This window comes from Nyctereutes procyonoides, unplaced genomic scaffold (assembly GCF_905146905.1).
Source record: "Nyctereutes procyonoides isolate TBG_1078 unplaced genomic scaffold, NYPRO_anot_genome, whole genome shotgun sequence".
Classification (NCBI taxonomy): domain Eukaryota; kingdom Metazoa; phylum Chordata; class Mammalia; order Carnivora; family Canidae; genus Nyctereutes; species Nyctereutes procyonoides.
This window is the reverse complement of record NW_026575020.1, coordinates 27,689,413-27,710,711: the sequence shown is the minus strand read 5'-3', so window position 1 is coordinate 27,710,711 and position 21,299 is coordinate 27,689,413. Positions and strand designations below refer to the sequence as shown.

Below are 21,299 nucleotides of genomic sequence, written 5' to 3'. Positions count from 1 at the left end.
TGCGTTGCCTTGGGATCTGTCTTCTCCCTTGTGGTGAGTACAGTTGTGGATTTAGAGGTCCAGCTCTGGGGAGACTGGGAGCGGGCACCCTCGAGCCTCTACTCAGGGACAATGCTGTCAGCTGTTCAAGTTCTTTTGTATTCTTTAATGCAGTCGTGGGCTCCAGGCCCTGTGTGGCCACAGTCTGGGTTCACAGGCCAGTGATCCCGGAACCTAAGGTGTCTTCTTCCCCTGTCCACGCTGTGATACCTGGGTAGTTTTGCTCGTGTCTGCACACAAACCTGGAGATGGCCGTGGCCATGTGGAGACCTGTCCCCCAGTTCCTGTTGCTGCAGGTCATGCCGGCCAGAGAGGCAGCTCCACCTCTGCAGAAGCTACCCACAGTGAATAAGCAGCTCAGGCCCACCGGCCTGAGGCAGTGTGTGTGGTGGTTCTTACCTGGCTGCTAATGGACTCAGATGATCCTATTTGTCATGTGTTTTGGCTGTCAGTGTAGCGGGGCCTCTTTTAGGAAACAAAGTGGCAAAGTGGGGTTGGGGGTGGGTGAAAATCTGGCTTGTGAGGTTTTGTTTCTGTGACTTCAGGAGGTTGACATTGTGCCTTTTATCTGCTTAAATCCCCTCTATCTTCACCTTGGCGCCATACATCCTACTTCCTTTCTTTTCCCTGTGTCTTCTTGGCCATCGTGCTCTGACTCCATTGTCTTCCTTCATTCAGTAAACATCTACTGTACACCAGGACCTAGTGAGTACACCTGGGGCTCATGCGGGCCCCCAGCCCAATGGGAGTCTGGATGCAAAGTCATGCTACACTAGCACATAGTTGTAGAACCCTGCACCCAGTTCCTATCCAACTCTGCTGCCAGCCAGTTGCACCATCCTAAGCTTCCCATAATTTAGTAATAGTGATAGTAGCAAAAAAAAAAAAAAATAATGATAGTAACTTCTAGTTGTTGTTTATTGAGCACTTTTTATGTCTGTGTGTGCTTTAACATGTTGTCTGGATTTTCTCCTTTATCTTCCACCAGAGTCTAGTAGGTAGATACTACTACTGTATTTTGCCATTTTACAGATGAAGAAACTTAGATAGAGATTTAAGTCATTTCTCCAGAGTTATATGGGAGAAAGTAGAGGAACCAAAATTGGAACCCAGGGGCCAGGTTCTAGCACCTCACCCTCAATCCATGTGCCCCCAACAGGTCTGGTTGGTGAGAGGTTGGCATATAGCATGATTCACCCTAAGTGCATCCTTTTCCATGACCTTGGGGCAGTCCTGAGAAGCCTGGACAGGCCTTTGCAGACTTCAGCTTTACAGCCTTGGCGCCAGAGGGCCGCAATCAGGAGGCAGGCAGTTATCAGGAAAGAGGTGTTTCCTTGACTCTCCCAGTGTGACCTCGCATCTAATCAGAGGCTGCTTCTCTTGTAGGATTAGTCAGCATCTCTAACTAGCAGTGCAGGAGAGGAGAGGCTTCCTCTGCCAAACTTCCGGCCTTGTGCTCCACCCTCCCGCCTTCTGCTGCTTTTTTTGTTGTCTTGGTGCCCGGTGGACTTTGGAGGGGTGATTAGAGCTGAGGTTGCAGGCAGCACAGGTGTGGCCAGATAGGACAGCAGCACTTGACCCCAGCCAGAAAAATACAAAACATGGACCTCAACAAGTGAAAGCAAATGACTTGAGACTATTTTTTTTTTTTTAGATTTTATTTATTTATTCATAGAGACACACAGAGAGAGATAGAGGGGCAGAGGCACAGGCAGAGGGAGAAGCAGGCTCCATGCAGGGAGCCTGACATGGGATTCAATCCAGGGTCCACAGGATCAAACCCTGGGCTGCAGGCGGCGCTAAACCACCGCGCCCCTGGGGCTGCACGACTTGAGACTATTTTTAAAAAACTTCTCCAAGGGGTTCCATGGCACATTATCTGTGGTGGTTGATGCTGTGAAAATAAGCAGGGTGAAGATGGCAGATTCCCATACTTAGCAGTACAGGAGGCCTGCTCATGATTCCCCTTCATGGACCGAGGAGAACCAGGGCATTGCTGGGACGCCAGCAGCTTGTCCTTCCCAGGTGGTCTAGGATTGAGCACTGATAGACTGGCTGCAGCCTGTTTCCATGCCAGAGCTGCTGAGAAGTTTTTGGCCAGCCTGGGGCCTGAGGCCTACTCAGGTGTGTTACTCTAGAATGGGAATCCCAACCTGGGGCTCATGCCTGCTTCAAGGGATGTGTGAAACCCCTGAAACTGTGGGCAAGCCTTTGTGTGCGTCTTCTGAGGAGGAGCATAGCTTCCTTTACTGGATTTTCCAGAGGGTTTGCGAACTCCCAACCAAAGACAAGAGCCTCTACATTATTGCTCCAAGGGGCTTGAGCCAGATGGATAGCCAAGCCTGCTTGGGGTAGCCACAACCAGCCCTGACATTTCCAGTGGGGTCTGAATATACATCTGCTCCTCTGATCTTTGGGAATCCCTGCCTCAACCCTGTGACCAAGTTTCCCTCCCTCTCTACACCCAGAGATGGTCAGCAACGGCACAGTTGGGGGCACAGCCGAGCCGGAGCACGAGGAGATGAGCTTGATGAATGGCTGGCTCAGCTGCAAGGCCCAGGATGAGATGCTAAACTTGGCCTTCACCGTAGGCTCCTTCCTGCTTAGTGCCATCACCCTGCCTCTAGGCATCGTCATGGACAAATACGGCCCAAGGAAACTCAGGCTGCTGGGCAGGTCAGTGCAGGGGTCGGGAGTGGGCAGATGGCTCCTGGGCTGAGATCCTCACTGTAGGGAAGCCTGGTCCCCGCTAGCAGGTGCACTGTGGAGCTCTCTATATGCCCACCTGGAATGGGGTTCCCATCCATTCTTCCCCCAAGCCAGTAGTTACTGTGATCCTTGCAGTGTGCCAGTACTGCATAAAAAAGGTTCAGGGCCCCAAGCCTGCCTGGGAAGGCTTGCAGTTGCTTATCATTAAGAACACTGGTCTCCACAGTTTCTTTCACCTTATGCCTCCATTAGGAAAAAAAGTTTGAATACAAGCACAGAATTGTCATGCAAGCACATGCAAGCACAGAATTGTCAATTACATATGTGTGTGCCAGTCTTAATGTTCTATGTGCTTTATAATGCATGAACGAAAAATGTCAATTAAAGATTAAAAATTATAAAATAGAAGTCCTACTATTTCTGCTACTCCTAGCACTCCAATGGATCATCTTGTGCATTTCTGAAGTATGTGTCCCCGGTCTATCAGGCTCTAGGCTGCCAGACTCAGAGTCAGTCCAGCAAGTGCTGTTCCTTTCAGGCCACAGTCTTCCCCAGAGCAACCACACTGAGAATGATCATCTGCAGGGCAGGGGTTTGCAATGGGTGAGACCCGAGACCATGAAGGGGATGGATGAGGGGATCAATCTCATTCATTCTTTGGAACTTAAGAGGCCCTTGTCTGGCAGCCCAGGTGGCTCAGAGGTTTAGCGCTGCCTTCAGCCCAGGGCCTGATCCTGGAGTCCCAGGATCGAGTCCCACGTCGGGCTCCCTGCATGGAGCCTGCTTCTCCCTCTGCCTGTGTCTCTGCCTCTCTCTCTCTCCCCCCCTTTCTCTCTCTTACGAATAAATAAAATAAAATAAAATAAAATAAAATAAAGTAAAAAAAGAGGCCCTTGTCCCTAGGACAGAGCTAAGCAGTGAGGATTCAGAAGCTGCCATTCCTCTCCCTCATGCTCAGTGGGCTTCTGTTGCTCCCCTGGCAGAGTGGACATAGGAACCTGGGTAATAGATTGTACCCTCTCACTTCAGAACCGTAGCTTTTCCAGTCTGTGGATGGGAGAGGATGATGCAACATGGTGTTTATCACATCTGCCTTTGGGCCTTGAATTCTTAGACACCAACTAGCTCTGATACTTTTGAGAATGTGGATTTTTTCTTTCTTTGTTTTGTTTTATTTTATTCATCAGTAAAACAGAGCCAATTATACTCCTTAAAATTATTAAATTAAAAGAATGTATATTTTCTGAAAGGATCTGACCCATAGTAAATACTTCCAAAGAACACTATAAACAATAACAATAATAATAAATAATGTACTATTTCTGTTTGGTTTTAGTGCCTGTTTTGCTGTCTCCTGTTTGCTGATTGCATATGGAGCAAGTAACCCAAACTGTGAGTATGCTTTTCCTCTACTCTTTTGTCAGAGGCTGGGGAGAAAGTTCCCAGAGGGGTTTCCTCGCCCACCTGCTCTAGAAAGCCATGCCAGTCTTGGTGCTCACTGCTTAAGTTAGAAGGGATGCCTGTTAGCCTTCACTCAGCTACTTACCTTAAATGGGTGGCTGGGTAAGACAGCAATCACCCTAGACAGACGTCTGAGAGAAGCTCCTAGAATGTACAATACTGCCATCTCATCACCAAGTCAGGCCAGTTCTCTATGGCTTCATTGATGCCAACTTGAGATGAGTTCTAAGAACCAGACCAGCTGAGGGGTTGTGCAGAAGTTGGGAGTTAAGTCCTCGGAGGCAGCCCAGGCCAGCACTATACAGATAGCTTAGAAGCTGGGGCACCTGGCTGGCTCAGTTGGAAGAGCATATGACCCTGATCTTGGGTTGGGAGTTCAAGTCCCACATCAGGCATAGAGCCTTCTTGTCTGTCTTTCTTTCTTTTTTTCTTTCTTTCTTTCTTTCTTTCTTTCTTTCTTTCTTTCTTTCTTTCTTTCTTTCTTTCTTTCTTCTTTCTTTCTTTAAGATTTTACTTATTTGCTCATGAGAGACACAGACAGAGAGGCAGACACACAGGCAGAAGGAAAAGCAGACTCCATGCAGGGAACCCAATGTGGAACTCGATCCCAGGTCTCCAGGATCACACCCTGGAGTGAAGATAGCGCTAAACCACTGAGCCAGTGGGTTTAGGGCTACCCAAGAGCCTACTTTAAAAAAAAAAAAAAGTGACTTGGAATCCAGCTGGTCCCCAACGCCATTCAGGTAGAGCTGTTGCTTCAAGGACTTGCAGAACAAACACCATAATAGAACTTGAGTTTTGCCAGAATCTTAGCCAGGCCCATCCACTAATTTCTGAGCACCTGTATTTTTGGTTTCAGTGAAGCAGCTTCTTTAGGCCTCTGGCCTGCTGCTGAGGTTAGTGGAGAAAGGAGGATGGGGATGCAGAGTCTAAGCTCTGTAAAATAGGGGAGAAGAGGGTGGTGAGGAAGAGGCTGTTTCAGCTCTTCAGGTGTCTGTCACTAACCCCAGATGGCATGTCATCCATTCTGCTTGCTCCCTGCGAGGTACTGGGCCAGGCCCTCGCCTCCCTGGAGCTCTGCTGTGGTTCCCTGATTGTGAACCTTCTGTTTCCTACAGCTCTTTCTGTGCTCATCTTCGTTTCCCTGGCCCTGAATGGCTTTGGTGGGATGTGCATGACTTTCACCTCATTAACAGTAAGTATTGATTTGTTAAAGATCTCTCATTCAGTCATCTTTTGGCGAATTTGAGGCAGCTTTCTTTGGCTTCGGTTTCTTTGCCTTCCATCTACCTACCTATGCCTGGACATCCCAAGCAGGAGAGGGCTGCAGGTGATGAAGTGGCCCGGCAGCAAAGCCAGTCATGGCCTCCTGGGCCGGGGAGGTTCTGTAGGTAGGCCTGAAGGCAGCAGAGCATGGATCTCAGAGCAGGCCCATCCCCTGCCTGCTGACCTTGGCTTAGGTGCTGAGGAAGCCAGCTCACTAGCCATGTGCCCAGAGAAGACAGGAGCATAGAGAAAAAAGCTGCCACCCACTTTTCTTTTCTCTAATTTTCTGCAGTAGCTCTGGCTAACAGTGCAACCTAAAACCAACCTTCCCTTAGAATCGCCCCACCCGAACCATTGCCTTTGTCCAGAATGGAATGCAGAACTCAGGGGAGTGTATGGCTGCCTCTCTTCTCGGTTTTCTAAATGCCAGGGTACAGAGAGCCACCCTGGGGAGGGAGATGTTTTCTTGGGATGCTTGAGTGCCTCCAGAATGTGCTGCTTTTTTGAGGTGAGAGAGGTTGCAGGAAGATCCAGGTTGAAAGAAAGAAAGAGAAGGCCAAAAATGTCTTCCCTAGGAGGAAGAAGGGAGCTCTCTGCAGGCTGGCCCTTCAGAGCTGGCCAATGGGAAAAAAGTGAGAATGCTATGGTCTTCAGAGAGATTTCTGTTTGGCTTGCCTCAGTTTCCCTGTGAAAAGCTTTTTATGACACAGTACCTGCCATTGCCATTTGCAGGGCACTCTGGTTTCTGATTTCCCTTCCCACTAATGACTCAGGAGTCCTGCTGTTAAGGGGCCACTCGTTCAGCTCTGAGGGAGCCTTTGGGCTGTTGGTCTTCTGGGAAGGAGCTCCAAGAGGTTCTGGCATCTCCATGACTCTCTGTGCCTGAAGGCTGTGAGCCCATGGCCAGGCCCGGCCAGACCTAGTGCCTCTTCTGTTCACCCTTCCTATGCCTTGCTTGGTTAACTTTGTCCTAGGGGAGAGGGATCACTGTCTGATGGAGGCCTGCAAAAATGGAGAGTTCAGGGAAATCTGTGTTAGGTGAGAAAGGCACAGCATGGGCTGTGTATGTGGTATCCTTGGGGTGTAGGTGATGTGCAGGTGTGGGTGACACACAGATGTGAGTAAACACAGATTCTGGGAACTATGATTGCCTTGCCCTCTGTGATATGAGGGAGATTTACTTTGTACTTTTTGTGTGTCTTTATTTCTATTTTTTTAACCAAGTAGATTTTCTTTAAAATAGTTGTATTCCCCTCCCTCTCAAATTCCCAAGAGAAAACAGATGTTGAAACTGTAAGAAATATTTTACAACTATCCAAAGTACACAAATCCTACTAAGTTATATATATTGTGAAACAAAAGTCATGGCTTTATTTGTTCTTTGACAGCATGAAAATGACCAACTTTCATCAAAATGAAAATTTAAAACCTGGCATCATCCCCATTTTTATTTATTTATTTATTTATTTATTTATTTATTTATTTATTTATTTATTTATTTATTTTTTATTTATTTATGATAGTCACAGAGAGAGAGAGAGAGAGAGAGAGAGAGAGAGGCAGAGACACAGGCAGAGGGAGAAGCAGGCTCCATGCACCGGAAGCCCGATGTGGGATTCGATCCCGGGTCTCCAGGATCGCGCCCTGGGCCAAAGGCAGGCGCCAAACCGCTGCGCCACCCAGGGATCCCTATTTATTTATTTTTAAAGTGAGATTCTTTTTTTTTTTTTAAGATTGTATTTATTTATTCATGAGAGACACACACACAGAGAGAGAGAGAGAGAGAGGCAGAGACACAGGCAGAGGGAGAAGCAGGCTCCATGCAGGGAGCCCGATGCGGGACTTGATCCCGGGTCTCCAGGATCACACCCCAGGCCACAGGCGGCGCCAAACCGCTGCGCCACCAGGGCTGCCCTCATCCCCATTTTTAAAAAAGATTTTATTTATTTATTCATGAGAGACATAGAGAAAGAGGCAGAGACATAGGCAGAGGGAGAAGCAGCCTCTGTGTGAGGGAGCCTGATGCAGGACTTGATCCCAGGACCTGGGAATCATGACCTGAGCCAAAGGCAGATGCTCAACCACTGAGCCACCCAAGTGCCCATCCCCATTTTTTTAGTCACATTGTGCCTATGTTGTGGCAGTTCTGAATTTTGAGTTAAAAAATGTCAGGAATTTATGCTCTGTGATGCAGAATGATGCTTTATTGTAATAAAGCATAAGACAAATGGATAAAAACCACTATACCGTGAATTACCTTTAAGAATGTCTGTGGGGGTGCCTGGGTGGCTCAGTCCATTGAACGTCCAACATTTTTTTTTTTAAGATTTTATTTATTTATTCATGAGAGACACACAGAGAGAGGCAAAGACACAGGCAGAGGGAGAAGCAGGCTCCCTGTGGGGAGCCCAATGCGGCACTCAATCCCAGGACTCCAGGATCAGGACCTGAGCTGAAGGCAGACACTCAACCACTGAGCCACCCAAGCTCCCCAAGCGTCTGACACTTGATTTCAGCTCAGGTCATGATCTCAGGGTCCTGGGATCGAGCCTCCCACTTCCCAGCTGTTGTGAGCAGGAATCTGTCTGTCTCTCCCTCTGCCCCTCCTCCTGCTCACGTGAGCACATGCATGTACACACTCACTCAAACAATCTTTAAAAAGAAAGAAAGAAAGAAAGAAAGAAAGAAAGAAAGAAAGAAGAAAGAAAGAAAGAAAGAAAGAGAAAGAAAGGGATCCCTGGGTGGCGCAGCGGTTTGGCGCCTGCCTTTGGCCCAGGGCGCGATCCTGGAGACCCGGGATCGAATCCCATATCGGGCTCCCGGTGCATGGAGCCTGCTTCTCCCTCTGCCTGTGTCTCTGCCTCTCTCTCTCTCTCTGTATGACTATCGTAAATAAAAAAAAAAAAAAAAAAAAAAAAAAAGAGAGAGAAAGAAAGAAAGAGCCTGACTGGTAGAGCTTGTGACTGTTGATCTCTGATTGTGAGTTCAAGCCCCATGTTGGATTTAGAGAGTACTTAAAAAAAAAAAGGAAAGAAAGCTTTTAAAATGAACTTATAGGGGTACCTGGGTGGCTCAGTTGGTTGAGCGTCTGCCTTTGACTCAGGTCATGATCTCGGGGTCCTGGGATCAAGCGCTGCATCAGGCTCCCTGCTCAGCCGTGAGTCTACTTCTTCCTCTCCCTCACTCTCTCTCTCTCCAATAAATAAATAAAATCTTAATAAATAAGTAAAAATAAAATGAGTTTTTAAAAAATCTTTTATTTATTTATTTATTCATGAGACACACAGAGAGAGAGGCAGAGACACAGGCAGAGGGAGAAGCAGTCTCCCTGTGGGGAGCCCAATGTGGGACTTGATTCCAGGACCTTGGGATCATGCCCTGAGCCGATGGCAGAAGCTCAACCACTGAGCCACCCAGATTCCCCTTAAATGAGCTTATACTTGTTATCAGGCAACATTTAGGGAGGCTAATAGGCTTATAAAGGATTTATTTTCTGAATTTTTGTGATCATAAACAAAAATATTTGTTTGTTTATTTATATTTATTATATTCATTTATTCATGAGAGACCCAGAGAGAGGAGCAGAGACATAGGCAGAGGGAGAAGCAGGCTCTCTGTGGGGAGGCTGAAGCAGGACTCGATCCCAGGACCCTGGGATCATGACCTGAGCCAACCACTGAGCTACCCATTTGTCCCAAAAATGTTTTTATTTTTAAAAGTCAATATATTAGGAATATGGACCATAAAATTCTGTAAGCACACCTTTATCACTTTAGAATATATCTCTTCAGTATTTTAAAAAAAATCTACATATATCAACGTTCTTCTTTATTTTTTTTTAAAGGCTGTTACAGCTTGTCTTTTTCACTTAACTCTTTCACATGTTTTTCTGCCAGTACTTGGAAATCTACCTTATTATTTTAAACTCAAGAACTCTACATTATGAGATAGTTTTATGTTGTTCTATACCATAGATACACCATAATTTATTTAACCAGTTCCTGCTGATGGGCACTTGGGTTGCTTTCCAGTCTTTCTGATGATGCTGGAGTGAACACCCCTGTACCTTTTTGTAAAATAAATTCCTGGAAGTGGGATTACTGGCCTTTCCCCACAGGTTCTATCCTATACTGTGAATAAAACTGGCCCTTTCTCCACACTCCTTCCCCATATGCTGTTATTAGTCCTTTCAAAATTAACCAGTCTGATCTGGTGAAAATGATATACCATGATTTTAAAAGGTTTTTCTTTGTTTGTGGGAGCATTTTTCCACCTCTTTTTTGTGGTCATTTGTATTCTGTGAATTATTTCTTTGTGTGATTTGTATCTTTTTCTACAGGTTTGTTTATCTTTTTTTTAAGTGTTTTATAAGAGCTCTTTCATAGATATAAAAAATAATTAGCTCTTTCTGAGTGAGCAAGGGATCTTACCCTAGGGTTTTTAGGCCTCTGGATGATAACAAATAAGCTTAAGGAGGGCTGTACATCCCTTGAGATTATATGCAAACAAATTGTGTGTGTGTGTGTGTGTACAGGTGCATTTTTCTGCAGAAGGGTCTGTTTCTTTCATCAACCTTTAGTAGGTCTGTGTGAAGGTCAAAAACACTGCAGCAGAAGCACTGGCATTTGCTCTTCACTGGCCCACTGAGAGGTCAGAGGTACGCAGGATATATGGTGACCAGGCAAGAAAACCATTTGATTGTTTTGTTTTGTTTTTTATTTAAAGTTTTTATTATTTTTTTATTATTATTTTATTTATTTATTTATGATAGTCACACACACACAGAGAGAGAGAGAGAGAGAGAGAGAGAGGCAGAGACATAGGCAGAGGGAGAAGCAGGCTCCATGCACTGGGAGCCTGACGTGGGACTCGATCCCGGGTCTCCAGGATCGCACCCTAGGCCAAAGGCAGGCGCCAAACCTCTGTGCCACCCAGGGATCCCCCATTTGATTATTAACTAAAGCTTTCTCTTAGCAGAGATCTGTTTTTTGGGTTTTGGTTTCTTTTTTTTTTTTTTTTTTTTAGATTTTATTTATTTATTCATGAGAGACACACAGAGAGAGAGAGAGAGAGAGAGAGAGCAGAGACACAGGCAGAGGGAAAAGCAGGCTCCATGCAGGAAGCCCGACATGGGACTCGATCCTGGGTCTCCAGGATCAGGCCCTGGGCCAAAGGCAGATGCTCAACCGCTGAGCCACCCAGACGTCCCAGCAGAGATCTGTTTAAGGAAGACTGGCGGCTTATCTCCTAAGGTCTGCATTCTTGGGTCTAGAGCAGGGGTTATTTATTTATTTTTTTAAAGATTTTATTTATTTATTCAGGAGAGAGAGAGAGAGAGAGGCAGAGACACAGGCAGTGAGAGAAGCAGGCTCCATGCAGGGAGCCCGATGTGGAACTCAATCCCGGGTCTCCAGGATCACACCCTGGGCCGAAGGCACGTGCTAAACCACTGAGCCACCCAGGGATCCCTAGAGCAGGGGTTAACAAACTGCTGCCCCCAGGGCTAAATTTAGACCACTGGTAGCTGTGGGGCAACTCAGACTGAGTGGAGGCACTCGCCATGAAAGAATTCACCCAAGGCAGAACAAAGGAAATAGAAGTTTATTGAATATACCACAAGAGAGCAGTGTATAGGACAGCAAGAGAGAGACTGTCTGCCAGGAGGTAGAGCTGGGGGGCTGTAGTTAAGGTAGGGCCTGAAGAGGTATGGGAACGCATATAATTTTCCTTTGTTGGTACATATGCCCAGATGTACGTTGCCCATTGGTCAGCTAGGGTTTGCAACTATTTTGAGGGGAGTCACCTAATGGCTCTGTTTGCACTCACATTGGTGGTCACTGTGGCCTTTCTACCTCACACAGCTTCTGAGTGCTCACACCTGCTGCCTAAAAGCAGCCTCTACAATGGGAGGTGTGTATTGTAAACAAAGTTTTGTTTTTTGTGGGTTTTCTTTTTTTTAATTTTATCCATCAATTTGAGAGAAAGAGAGAAAGTATGAGCAGGGGAGAGCGGTAGAGAGGGAGGAACAAGCAGACTATCCGCCGAACGGGGAGCCTGACATGAGGCTGGATCCCAGGACTCCAGGATCATGACCTGATTCGAAGGCAAATGCTTAGCCCACTGAGCCACCCAGGTGCCCCATTTAAACAGTTTTATTGGAACATTGCTATGCTCACTGTTATTGTTTGTGGCTGCCTTTGTGCTATAGGGGAAAGTGAGGTAGTTGTACAGAGACTATATGGCCTACAAAACCTAAAATATATGTTATCTGGTGCTTTACAACCTTTGGTCCAGAGGCACCAAGAAACTGCTCAGTTATTCTTCCCTGTCAGAAGGCGTGGGGGCTGACACCCACCCCCTCACCCCCTCACCCCCCATTCTGCTGACTCCCCTTCCATATACATGAGCCAACTCCCTAAGCCCCCCCTTGTTTATTTTTTATTTTTTTAAGATTTTATTTATTCATGAGAGACATACTCAGAGAGAGAGGCAGAGACGTAGGCAGAGGGAGGAGCAGGCTCCATGCAGGGAGCCCGACGTGGGACTTGATCCCGGGTCTCCAGGATCATGCCCTGGGCCAAAGGCAGTGCTAAACCTCTGAGCCACCCAGGCTTCCCCCCCCCCCTTTTTAAATATTTATTCATGAAAGAGAGAGAGAGAGAGGCGGAGACACATGCAGAGGGAGAAGCAGGCTCCATGCAGGGAGCCCCATGCAGGACTTGATCCCAGGACTCCAGGACCACACCCCGGGCCAAAGGCAGGCATTAAACCGCTGAGCCATCCGGGGATCCCCCCCTAAGCCCTTTTTTTTTTTTTAATTTTTATTTATTTATGATAGTCACACAGAGAGAGAGAGAGAGGCAGAGACACAGGCAGAGGGAGAAGCAGGCTCCATGCACCGGGAGCCCGACGTGGGATTCGATCCCGGGTCTCCAGGATCGCGCCCTGAGCCAAAGGCAGGCGCCAAACCGCTGCGCCATCCAGGGATCCCTGCCCTTTTTAAGTCATTTCCTCCTCCACTACTGCTCCTGGCCTGAGGGATCTTAGTGGGCTATCTCCCACGCGGTCTCAGATGAGGGCTCTCATGGTTCTCCTTTCTAGAATAGACCCTAAAAGGGGAATGAGAAGGAAGTCAGTAAGGACGGAGCTGGAGTTCTTGGGCAATGTTTTAGGGCTGGCCGAGGCTTCTGCTGAGTAGAGCTGAATCTCGTTCTGACAGACCAGGCCTTTAAAAAGCAGAACTGTCAGGATCAGTTCCCAAAGAAATGGAGCTAGCAGCACAATGGCACTTTCTGTTTGTGTCTCCCACCCATGTTCTAATTTGGGGGACAAAGAAATCTTCAGGATTGCAATTAGGAGCTTCCTAAATCAAATCTACAACTTCATTGGGGCCTTGGACAATCACTCTGATAACCTGGGAATTTGAGGGAATGTATTGCCGTGGAAACCTTAATTTGGGGACTTTCTGAGTTCTAAGGAGTTTTGTATTGCGTGGGCTGTGGTATAAATAAAAGTGACCAGGGCTATGAGCTGTCACCCCATTGGTGGAGAGGGGGGACACAGGTTGGCAAAATGCCTATTCCATACAAGCCAGGGCGAGATGGTCAACAGAGCCTGAGAGATCTGTACTCGTGGGTGATCCTTCCCTCTAGAGTGGACGCTCAGAGGAGCAAGACTAGATCCCATGCCAGGTGGGCTGCCTGACGGTTGGACTGGCTTTCCTAGGTCTCTGCAGCAGAGGGTCTGAAGTGGGCAATGCAACAGCCTCAGCAGAGGAGGGTGGCAGGTCATCATGGGAACAGAGTACTTCCTGAGATGCAGAGCCTCAGCCTCCCCACTGGACATCTGGACAGCACACTTTGGTCTGTTTGCCTAATGTCTAACATTTGTACAACCGTTTAACTCACTTCATTGGATGGAGTGCAAACACTGGCCTGCGGCTGAGGCGGTGTCTTTGGGCCGCCACCCTGCAATCCAGGGCCTGGGGTTGCTTAGAGATGGGAGCAGATGCAGCCGACATTGTGAACGTATCTTTTCCAGTTCATTACTCTGCCCCCCATTTGTGTGGGTGGGACAGGGAGTTCTGAGCTGGAAACCTCCTGGAGAAGTGGTTACAAAATGTTGTCAGGGTCCTTAATGAAAAATCTCTCAGTGGGCTTTTCCTATTTGACTCATTGAAGTCTGACTTTAAATCTGAGGAAGAAATGATCCCATTGGAGTTCAGACCAGAGTTTGATGATAACAGAATAACTATCCCTCTTCAAATACTGAGAAGATGTGAAGGAAGGAAATGAGGGTACAGTAGTGTGAAGCACATGCCCCTGGAGGGGATGGGAATTTGGCATTTCTGCTTGACTGACCCATTTCTACAACCAGGAGAAAATCTCCACAGCACCCCAACTAGCTCTCTGGGAGCCTAGGTGCCAGGTGAGCAGGATTCCCAATGCCCGGAGCCAGTTCTGTCTTTTGGTTTCTCTCCTGGGCCTTGAGAACCCAAAATGCCAGCTGATCGCCATTGACCCGGGAATAATTCACCCATCGAAAAGGTTCTGCCTTGTGAATTTGCTTCACCATGTGACACATTCATGGGTGAACAGAAAGTGTAGTGGAGGCATCAACAGGGCTGGACTTGGCTGGGAAGGCAAACGAAGTGGTTTCGGGAGTGGAGTCCCTCCTCCCCACCCCAACAGCAGTGAAGCGGAAAGGTGACCACAAGGACCTTTTCCTGGCAATGTGTGCTTGGAGCTGCCCAGTTGTTTGGGGTTAGGAAATAGCCCAGCTTTGCTGAGTCTGCTTGTCCAGACTGGTACCTGGATCCTGGCCTATACAGTTTGTACAGAGCTCTGGGTGTGTATGCCAGCCATCTTTGGACCAAGTTTCACCTTTGGAAGGGACCTCGTGGCTTTTTCCTGAGAGCCAGGGTGTTCCCCCAGCTAGTGGGCTTGGGAGATCCTGATTTGAGAAGTCAGTGCGAGGGGCTGCGTGGTAGCCCTTCTGTCCCTGCCTGCCAGCCAAGGCCTGTCTTGGGGACCCCTAAGTAGAGAAGCATCTTAGAGAGGGTCCTCCAGGGAGGCTAGCCTGTCCTCACCATTCTGGAGCCTAGGCCTCCAGGTTCTCTTGTCCAGTAGCTGTGATCTGTGGCCAGAGCTCTGGGGGAGGGGCTGCCTGCAGCTGCTGTTTTCCCCTCTGGGAAGGTCACACAGCCAGGGCCTGTTTACAGTGCAGCCAAGGGGCTGAGAATGAGTCACCACTGGTATCCCCGAGTGAGCAAGGCCAGCTTGGAGGCCGGGTTCTGCCCTGCGAGCCTCTTCCAGCTCTGGCCGTCTTGGCCATCTTGGCCCTTGCAGAGGCGGCAGGCGTGGCTGTGAAAAACACCCAGAGCCTGGGGAGGGGGCCTGTGCTCCCCACCTGTAAGTGCAGTTGTGAATGCAGAATCCAGAAACTGCCCCCGCCCGAGTGTTTTTCCCATCATCTGTCATTGTAACACTGGCTCCGATTCCTACTTGGCAGCAGAGCTGATTCTTCCCACTCCACCTAGCCCTTGAAGTCCACACTAGGGCAATCTGCTCAGTGCCCAGCTGTCACTCCATCACAGGGCTTGAGTAGCCACTCTGTGCGGATGAGTTCCTTGGGAGGCAGGAGGTAGAGGGCAGGAGGGAGGAGGAGACAGACATGAGGATGAAACAGGAGAAAGTCCACAGCAAATGCAAGTCCACTCGTAGGTGCGGCCCTGGACTGTAGAGAGGTCAAGGGGAGGGAGTGGGCAGATAGGTCCAAAAGGAGCATCAGAAGGGATGTAAAAAAACTTTAGTGGGGAGAGCAGACTGAATGCTGAATGAGAAACAAATAGAAGCATGAGAGATGAGGGTAATTGCCCTGGGGACCAAACCAAGGTTTCTAAGAGGCAGAGTAGCCCAGTGGCTACAGAAATTTGATCCTTACAAGTTTGGGGGAGTCCCTTGACTTTTTTAATCCTAGAGTTTTATACCCAGTAAGCAAGGGTAAAAAGTCACACCTACCTCATAAGGTTATTTTGAGGGTTTTTAAGATAATACCTAAAAAAAAAAAAAAAAGATAATACCTATAGTAGGCATTAAAAATAGTTGCTATTGTTATGACAGTGCTATTATTGTTATTATGTTATACTAATATAATTATGCCATGTTATTATATATTATTATTTAATAATAAGGAAAATTCTCTAATTAAGCTGCTCCTGGGCACACCAAGTAGGGGAAATCTCCTGGCAGGCTTGACAGCTTTTGGAGGAAGAGAAGGAGCAGCTTAAAGGATAACACACAATTACTATTAACATTTTAAAAATAATTAATGTCCTTAGGGAAACCCTCTCTGCTCTTGTTCTTGCTCTTCTTTTGTGACCACACATTGACTCTTGCTGGGATGTTTATACTTTGGGTTTCCAGTGTCACCCTTGATGTTCTTTTCAGAGAGATTTCATCCAACATAGATGCCAGGTAGGCCCTGAAAGCTGACACACAGTTTGACTACCTATTAAATACTTGTATTGTTCAAAAAAAACCACCATGAACTATGAAGAAGTTAAAGGACAAACTAAGAAAACATACCTGCAGTATGTGGACAAACTGTGACTATATTTAATATATTAAGAGCCTAAAATATTTAAATAAAAAGGGGGGGGGGATCCCTGGGTGGCTCAGTGGTTTAGTGCCTGCCTTCAGCCCAGGGCATGATCCTGAAGCCCTGGGATCGAATCCCACATCAGACTCCCTGCGTGGAGCCTGCTTCTCCCTCTGCCTGTGTCTCCGCCTCTCTCTCTCTCTGTCTCTCATGAATAAATAAATAAAATATTTTTTAAAAAGCCTATAAAAAAATCAATATAAAAAGATTAACATCCTGATAGGAAAAATGGACAGATGAGGAATAGAATTGATTTTAAAAATTGTAGAAAACGTTCAAAGTCGTTAGTAATCCATAAATGTAAATTTTTTCCATTTATTTTTTTAATCATGGAAAAGTTTGTTTTTTTTAAGATTTTATTTATTTATTTATTTATTTATTTATTTATTTATTTATTTTTAAAGATTGTATATATTTATTCATGAGAGACACACAGAGAGAGAGAGAGAGAGAGAGAGAGAGGCAGAGACACAGGCAGAGGGAGAAGCAGGCTCCGTGCAGGGAGCCGATGCGGGACTTGAGCCCAGGTCTTCAGGATCACACCCTGGGCTGAAGGCAGGCACTAAACCGTTGAGCCACCCAGGGATCCCAAGATTTTATTTATTCGTGACAGAGAGAGAGGCAGAGACACAGGCAGAGGGAGAAGCAGGCTTCACGCAGGAAGCCCAGTGTGGGACTCAATCCCGGGTCTCCAGGATCAGGCCCTGGGCTGAAGGTGGTGCTAAGCCGCTGAGCCACCCAGCCCGTCCGGAAAAGTTTATATAAACATGGTGTTAGGGATTCCTGGGTGACTCAGCGTTTTGGCGCCTGCCTTTGGCCCAGGGTGCAGTCCTGGAGTCCCGGGATCAAGTCCTGCGTCGGGCTCCCAGCGTGGAGCCTACTTCTCCCTCCTCCTGTGTCTCTGCCTCTCTCTCTCTCTCTATGTCTATCATAAATAAATAAATCTTTTAAAAAAAAAAACATGGTGTTTGAATATATAATGAGCTCCATGTACCCTTCTTGGAACTTCAACAGTTATCAACACATAACCAGCCTTGCCTTGTTTCTGTCTCCACCCACCATCCAGACTATTTTGAAGCAAATCATCAATCACTGATACATTTCATCTGTATACACAAATAAATGGATTTTAAAACAAGGATGTTGGTAAAGTGGGATCCCTGGGTGGCACAGCGGTTTGGCGCCTGCCTTTGGCCCAGGGCAGGATCCTGGAGACCCGGGATCGAATCCTACGTCAGGCTCCCGGTGCATGGAGCCTGCTTCTCCGTCTGCCTGTGTCTCTGCCTCTCTCTCTCTCTCTCTCTCTCTCTCTCTCTCTCTGTGTGTGTGACTATCATAAATAAATAAAAATTTAAAAAAAGGATGTTGGTAAAGTGCAAATATTAAAAATAATGATCACCCACAATGCAAGGGTGGATACAGTAAAATAAACACTCTGTTGCTGGTGGAAGTTACCAATTGGTGTAAGCTTTCTGGAAGGCAATTTGGCATGGAATATCACAAAAACTTAAAAATGTGTATTCCCTTTTGCCTAATGCTTCTACTTTTGGGAATTTACCTTAAGGGAATAATAGCTATGTGCACATATGTTTATCTTTAAGAATGTTAATTAAAAAGGACCTGAGTTCCAACATCAGAGAAATGGTTGCATAAATTATAGACCATCCAGATAAGGAAATACCAGACAGTCATTACAAATTATGTTGAAGGTGAATACTAAGTTAGAAGATGTTTACAGGGGTGTCTGGCTGGCTCAGTTAGTGGAGCATGCCACTCTTAACCTCGGGGTTGTGAGTTTGAGCCCCATGTTTGGGTAGAGATTACTTAAAAAATAGTAAAAACAAGGGCATCTGGGTGGCTTAGTCCATTGAGTGGCTGACTTTCCATTTTGGCTTAGGTCATGATCCCCTATGTGGGGCTCTGCGCTTAGTGCAGATTCTGCTTGTCCCTCTCCCTCTGCTCCTTCCCCTGCTAGTGTGTGCACTCTATCTAAAATAAACAAATCTTTTAAAAAGAAAAATAATTGGGGCAGCCCAGGTGGCTCAGCGGTTTGGTGCCTCCTTCAGCCCAGGGTGTGATCCTGGGGACCCAGGGTCGAGTCCCACGTCGGGCTCCCTGCGTGGAGCCTGCTTCTCTCTCTGCCTCTCTCTCTCTCTCTCTCTGTGTGTGTCTCTCATGAATAAATAAATAAAATCTTAAAAATATAATAAAAAGAAAAATAATGGGGCACCTGGGTGGTTCAGTGGTTGAGCGTCTGCCTTTGGCTAAGGTCATGATCCCGGGGTCCTGGGATCCAGTCCTGCATCAGGCTCCCTGCAGGGAGTCTACTTCTCCCTCTGCCTCTGTCTCTGCTTCTCTGCCCCTGTCTCTCATGAATAAATAAATAAAATCTTTAAAAAAATAAATAGAAAAATAATTGTAATAGTAAAAATTAAAAACCTTAAAATTTTTTTTAAAGATTTTGTTTATTTATTTATTCATGAGAGACACAGAGAGAAAGAGGCAGAGACACAGGCAGAGAGAGAAGCAGGCTCCCCACAGGGAGCCCGACGTGGGACTCGATCCCAGGTCTCCAGGATCAGGCCCTGGGCTGAAAGCGGTGCTAAACTGCTGAGCCACCCAGGCTGCCCTTAAAAAAATTTTAAAGGAAGAAGAAAGAAAATGTTTATACTATATCAAGTAGAAGGGAAAAAATTTGTAAAGCAATATGTAGCTTATGATCCCAGTTTTACTTAAAAGTTACAGGTATTTATAGGAAGATGATTAAAGGGAAATATATCAAAATAGTAACATGGCTATATCAGGGTGATTTTTTTATTCTTTCTTCGTGTATACTTTGTTTTCAGATGTTTTACAATGGACTTACAAATCGCTTTCCTAACCAGGAAAAATAATCCTAATGTAAAATACAAGTTGTGGGTGTTGGTGGGAAGACTGTGTAGTGATATGGTTTGACCTGAGGCTCTACTCCCCTAGGAATCGCTCTGCTGACCAAAATAACATGTTAGGGAGAATTTTCTAGGTGTTCCTAAAAGTGTTGTAGGCAGGGAGAGGCCAGGCAGGAAGGAGGGCAGCTGAAAGGCTCCTGTCCTCGTCCAGGGCCTCGTCTGTCCACGGGCAGATGGGAAGTCAGTGTCCTTTTCCCGGCTTCCTGTTCATCCCTGTCCTGGATCTAGTTCTGAGGAGAAGACTCCAGAAGATCAAGCAGGGTTGTGGTATGCTAGCTGCAAGTCCATTGTTCTGTGGCCTCTGTCCTAGGTTAGGGTTAAGACAAACTTCAGCTTAAGAAGGTAGAAGGAAAACGGCTAGCTAGCAAGCTGTCTGCTCTTTTAGAGTGTTCCCAGCCCTATTGAAAATTTGGAGACACTCTTTGTGCCCAAAGGTGACTGCAGCAACAAAGAGTGTTTTTCTGGCTTGACTTTGCACCAAGTAGCCTTTCCTGTACCAGGCACTTGGCCTCTGGCTGCTCTCCTGGTTGGGTTCCAAGCCCTCTTTGATCCCTTTCTTCCTTCATTTCCCCTGGCTGGAGTGGCATCTCAGATTGGAACAGTTCCCTCCTTTCATATAAGCAGAACAAATCTTTGGATTCTCCCTGGGGTGGATATGACCCCAGAAATGGCTCTCCTACGAGGCTGCCTTGCTGGATCAGCCAGCACCAAGCAGCCCGAATATGTGAACTCAGGAACTGAGGCAGTCCTCTGAACCGCAGCATGCATACCTGGGAAGCAGGTGTGCAAAGAGGAAGATTGGGCACTTTCAGTGATCACCCACCTAGGTGTTCCCTGGGCTCACATGAGCATGTCACATTTCCTCTCTTTCCTGCTGGGGGGAATTTCTCTATGCTCTTTCTCCCTCTTAGGCCCTGTTTGAGAAGCCTGAGTGGACAGAGCGTTCACTCTATGCAAGGGCTGGAAGAAGAGGTATTTTTGTGCTAGAGATTTTTGGGAAGCCTGGATGGCCACCCTGGCCCCATGTCATAAAATGACTTATTGGCCATACACTACAGATTTATTCATGTTCCTCTTTAATCCTGGGATGCCAAAACATCTTAAGTATCTTACTCATATTTTTTAACAGTGATGTTGAGACAAATTGACATACCATACAATTCACCTAAAGTATACAATTCAGTGGTTTTCAGTATATTCACAGTTGTGCAGTCATCACCATAATCAATTATATCACCCAAATAGAAACTCTGTACCCATTAGCGTTTCCTCCCTATTTATTTCCAGCTTCTTGTACCCCAGCCCTGGGGAACCACTGATCTATTCTCTGTTTCTATGGATTTGCCCATTTTAGACATTTCATATAAACGGAATCACACAGTATGTGGTCATTTGTGACTTGTTTCTTTCATCTATCATAATGTTTTCAAGGTTCATCCATATTATAGTGTGTATCATCAGTACCTTATTTCTTCTTGTGGCTAAATACTATTCCATTATTTAGATAGACTACATTTTTGTTTATCCATTCATCCATTGATGGACGTTCGGGTTGTTTGCACTTTTTTGATATTGTAAAGAACGCTGCCCTAAACATTTACCTACAAGCTTCTGTGAGTCTGTATGTTTTCATTTCTCTTGGGTACATACCTTGGAGTGAATTTTGTAAGTCATATGGTAACTCAGTGTTTTAACTGTTTGAGGAATGACCAGACTGTTATCCAAAATGGTCATGCACCATCTTACATTCCCATCAGCCGTGAATGAGTGTTCTGATTCCTGTGTAATCTCATTAGGTTTTGTTACTATCTGATTTTTTTTTTATTATATCCACCCTAGAGGGTATGAAGTAATACCTCATTGTGGCTTCAATTTGCATTTCCCTGTGATTAATGATATCGAGTATATTTTCTTTCTTTTTTTTAAAGATTTTATTTTTATTTTTTCATGAAAGACACAGAGAGAGAGAGAGAGGCAGAGACACAGGCAGAGGGAGAAGCAGGCTCAACGCAGGGAGCCTGACATGGGACTCTATCCCGGAATTCCAGGATCAGGCCTTGGGCTGAAGGCGGCGCTAAACCACTGAGCCACCCAGGCTTCCCTCGAGTATATTTTCATATGCTCACTGGCCATTTGTATATCTTGTTTGGAGAAATATCTGTTCAGATATTTTGCTCATTTGAAAAAATAGGTTATTTTTTAAATTTTGAGTTGCCA

The 21,299-nt window shown here is 46.3% G+C and overlaps 1 protein-coding gene across 6 annotated transcripts in view; it reads left to right on the top strand.

Annotated features, from left to right (window-relative positions):
• Nucleotides 1-21,299, top strand: part of SLC43A2 (solute carrier family 43 member 2) — a 42,596-nt gene that overhangs the window by 8,133 nt on the left and 13,164 nt on the right. For 3 of the 6 annotated variants that reach the window (XM_055324123.1, XM_055324112.1, XM_055324131.1), the window contains exons 3-5: nucleotides 2,508-2,715; nucleotides 4,085-4,140; nucleotides 5,328-5,404. In XM_055324123.1, the coding sequence (XP_055180098.1) occupies nucleotides 2,508-2,715; nucleotides 4,085-4,140; nucleotides 5,328-5,404 (341 nt within the window). The remainder of the gene's footprint in view (nucleotides 1-2,507; nucleotides 2,716-4,084; nucleotides 4,141-5,327; nucleotides 5,405-21,299) is intronic. The other 3 variants (XM_055324145.1, XM_055324155.1, XM_055324138.1) reach the window with 1 other exon arrangement.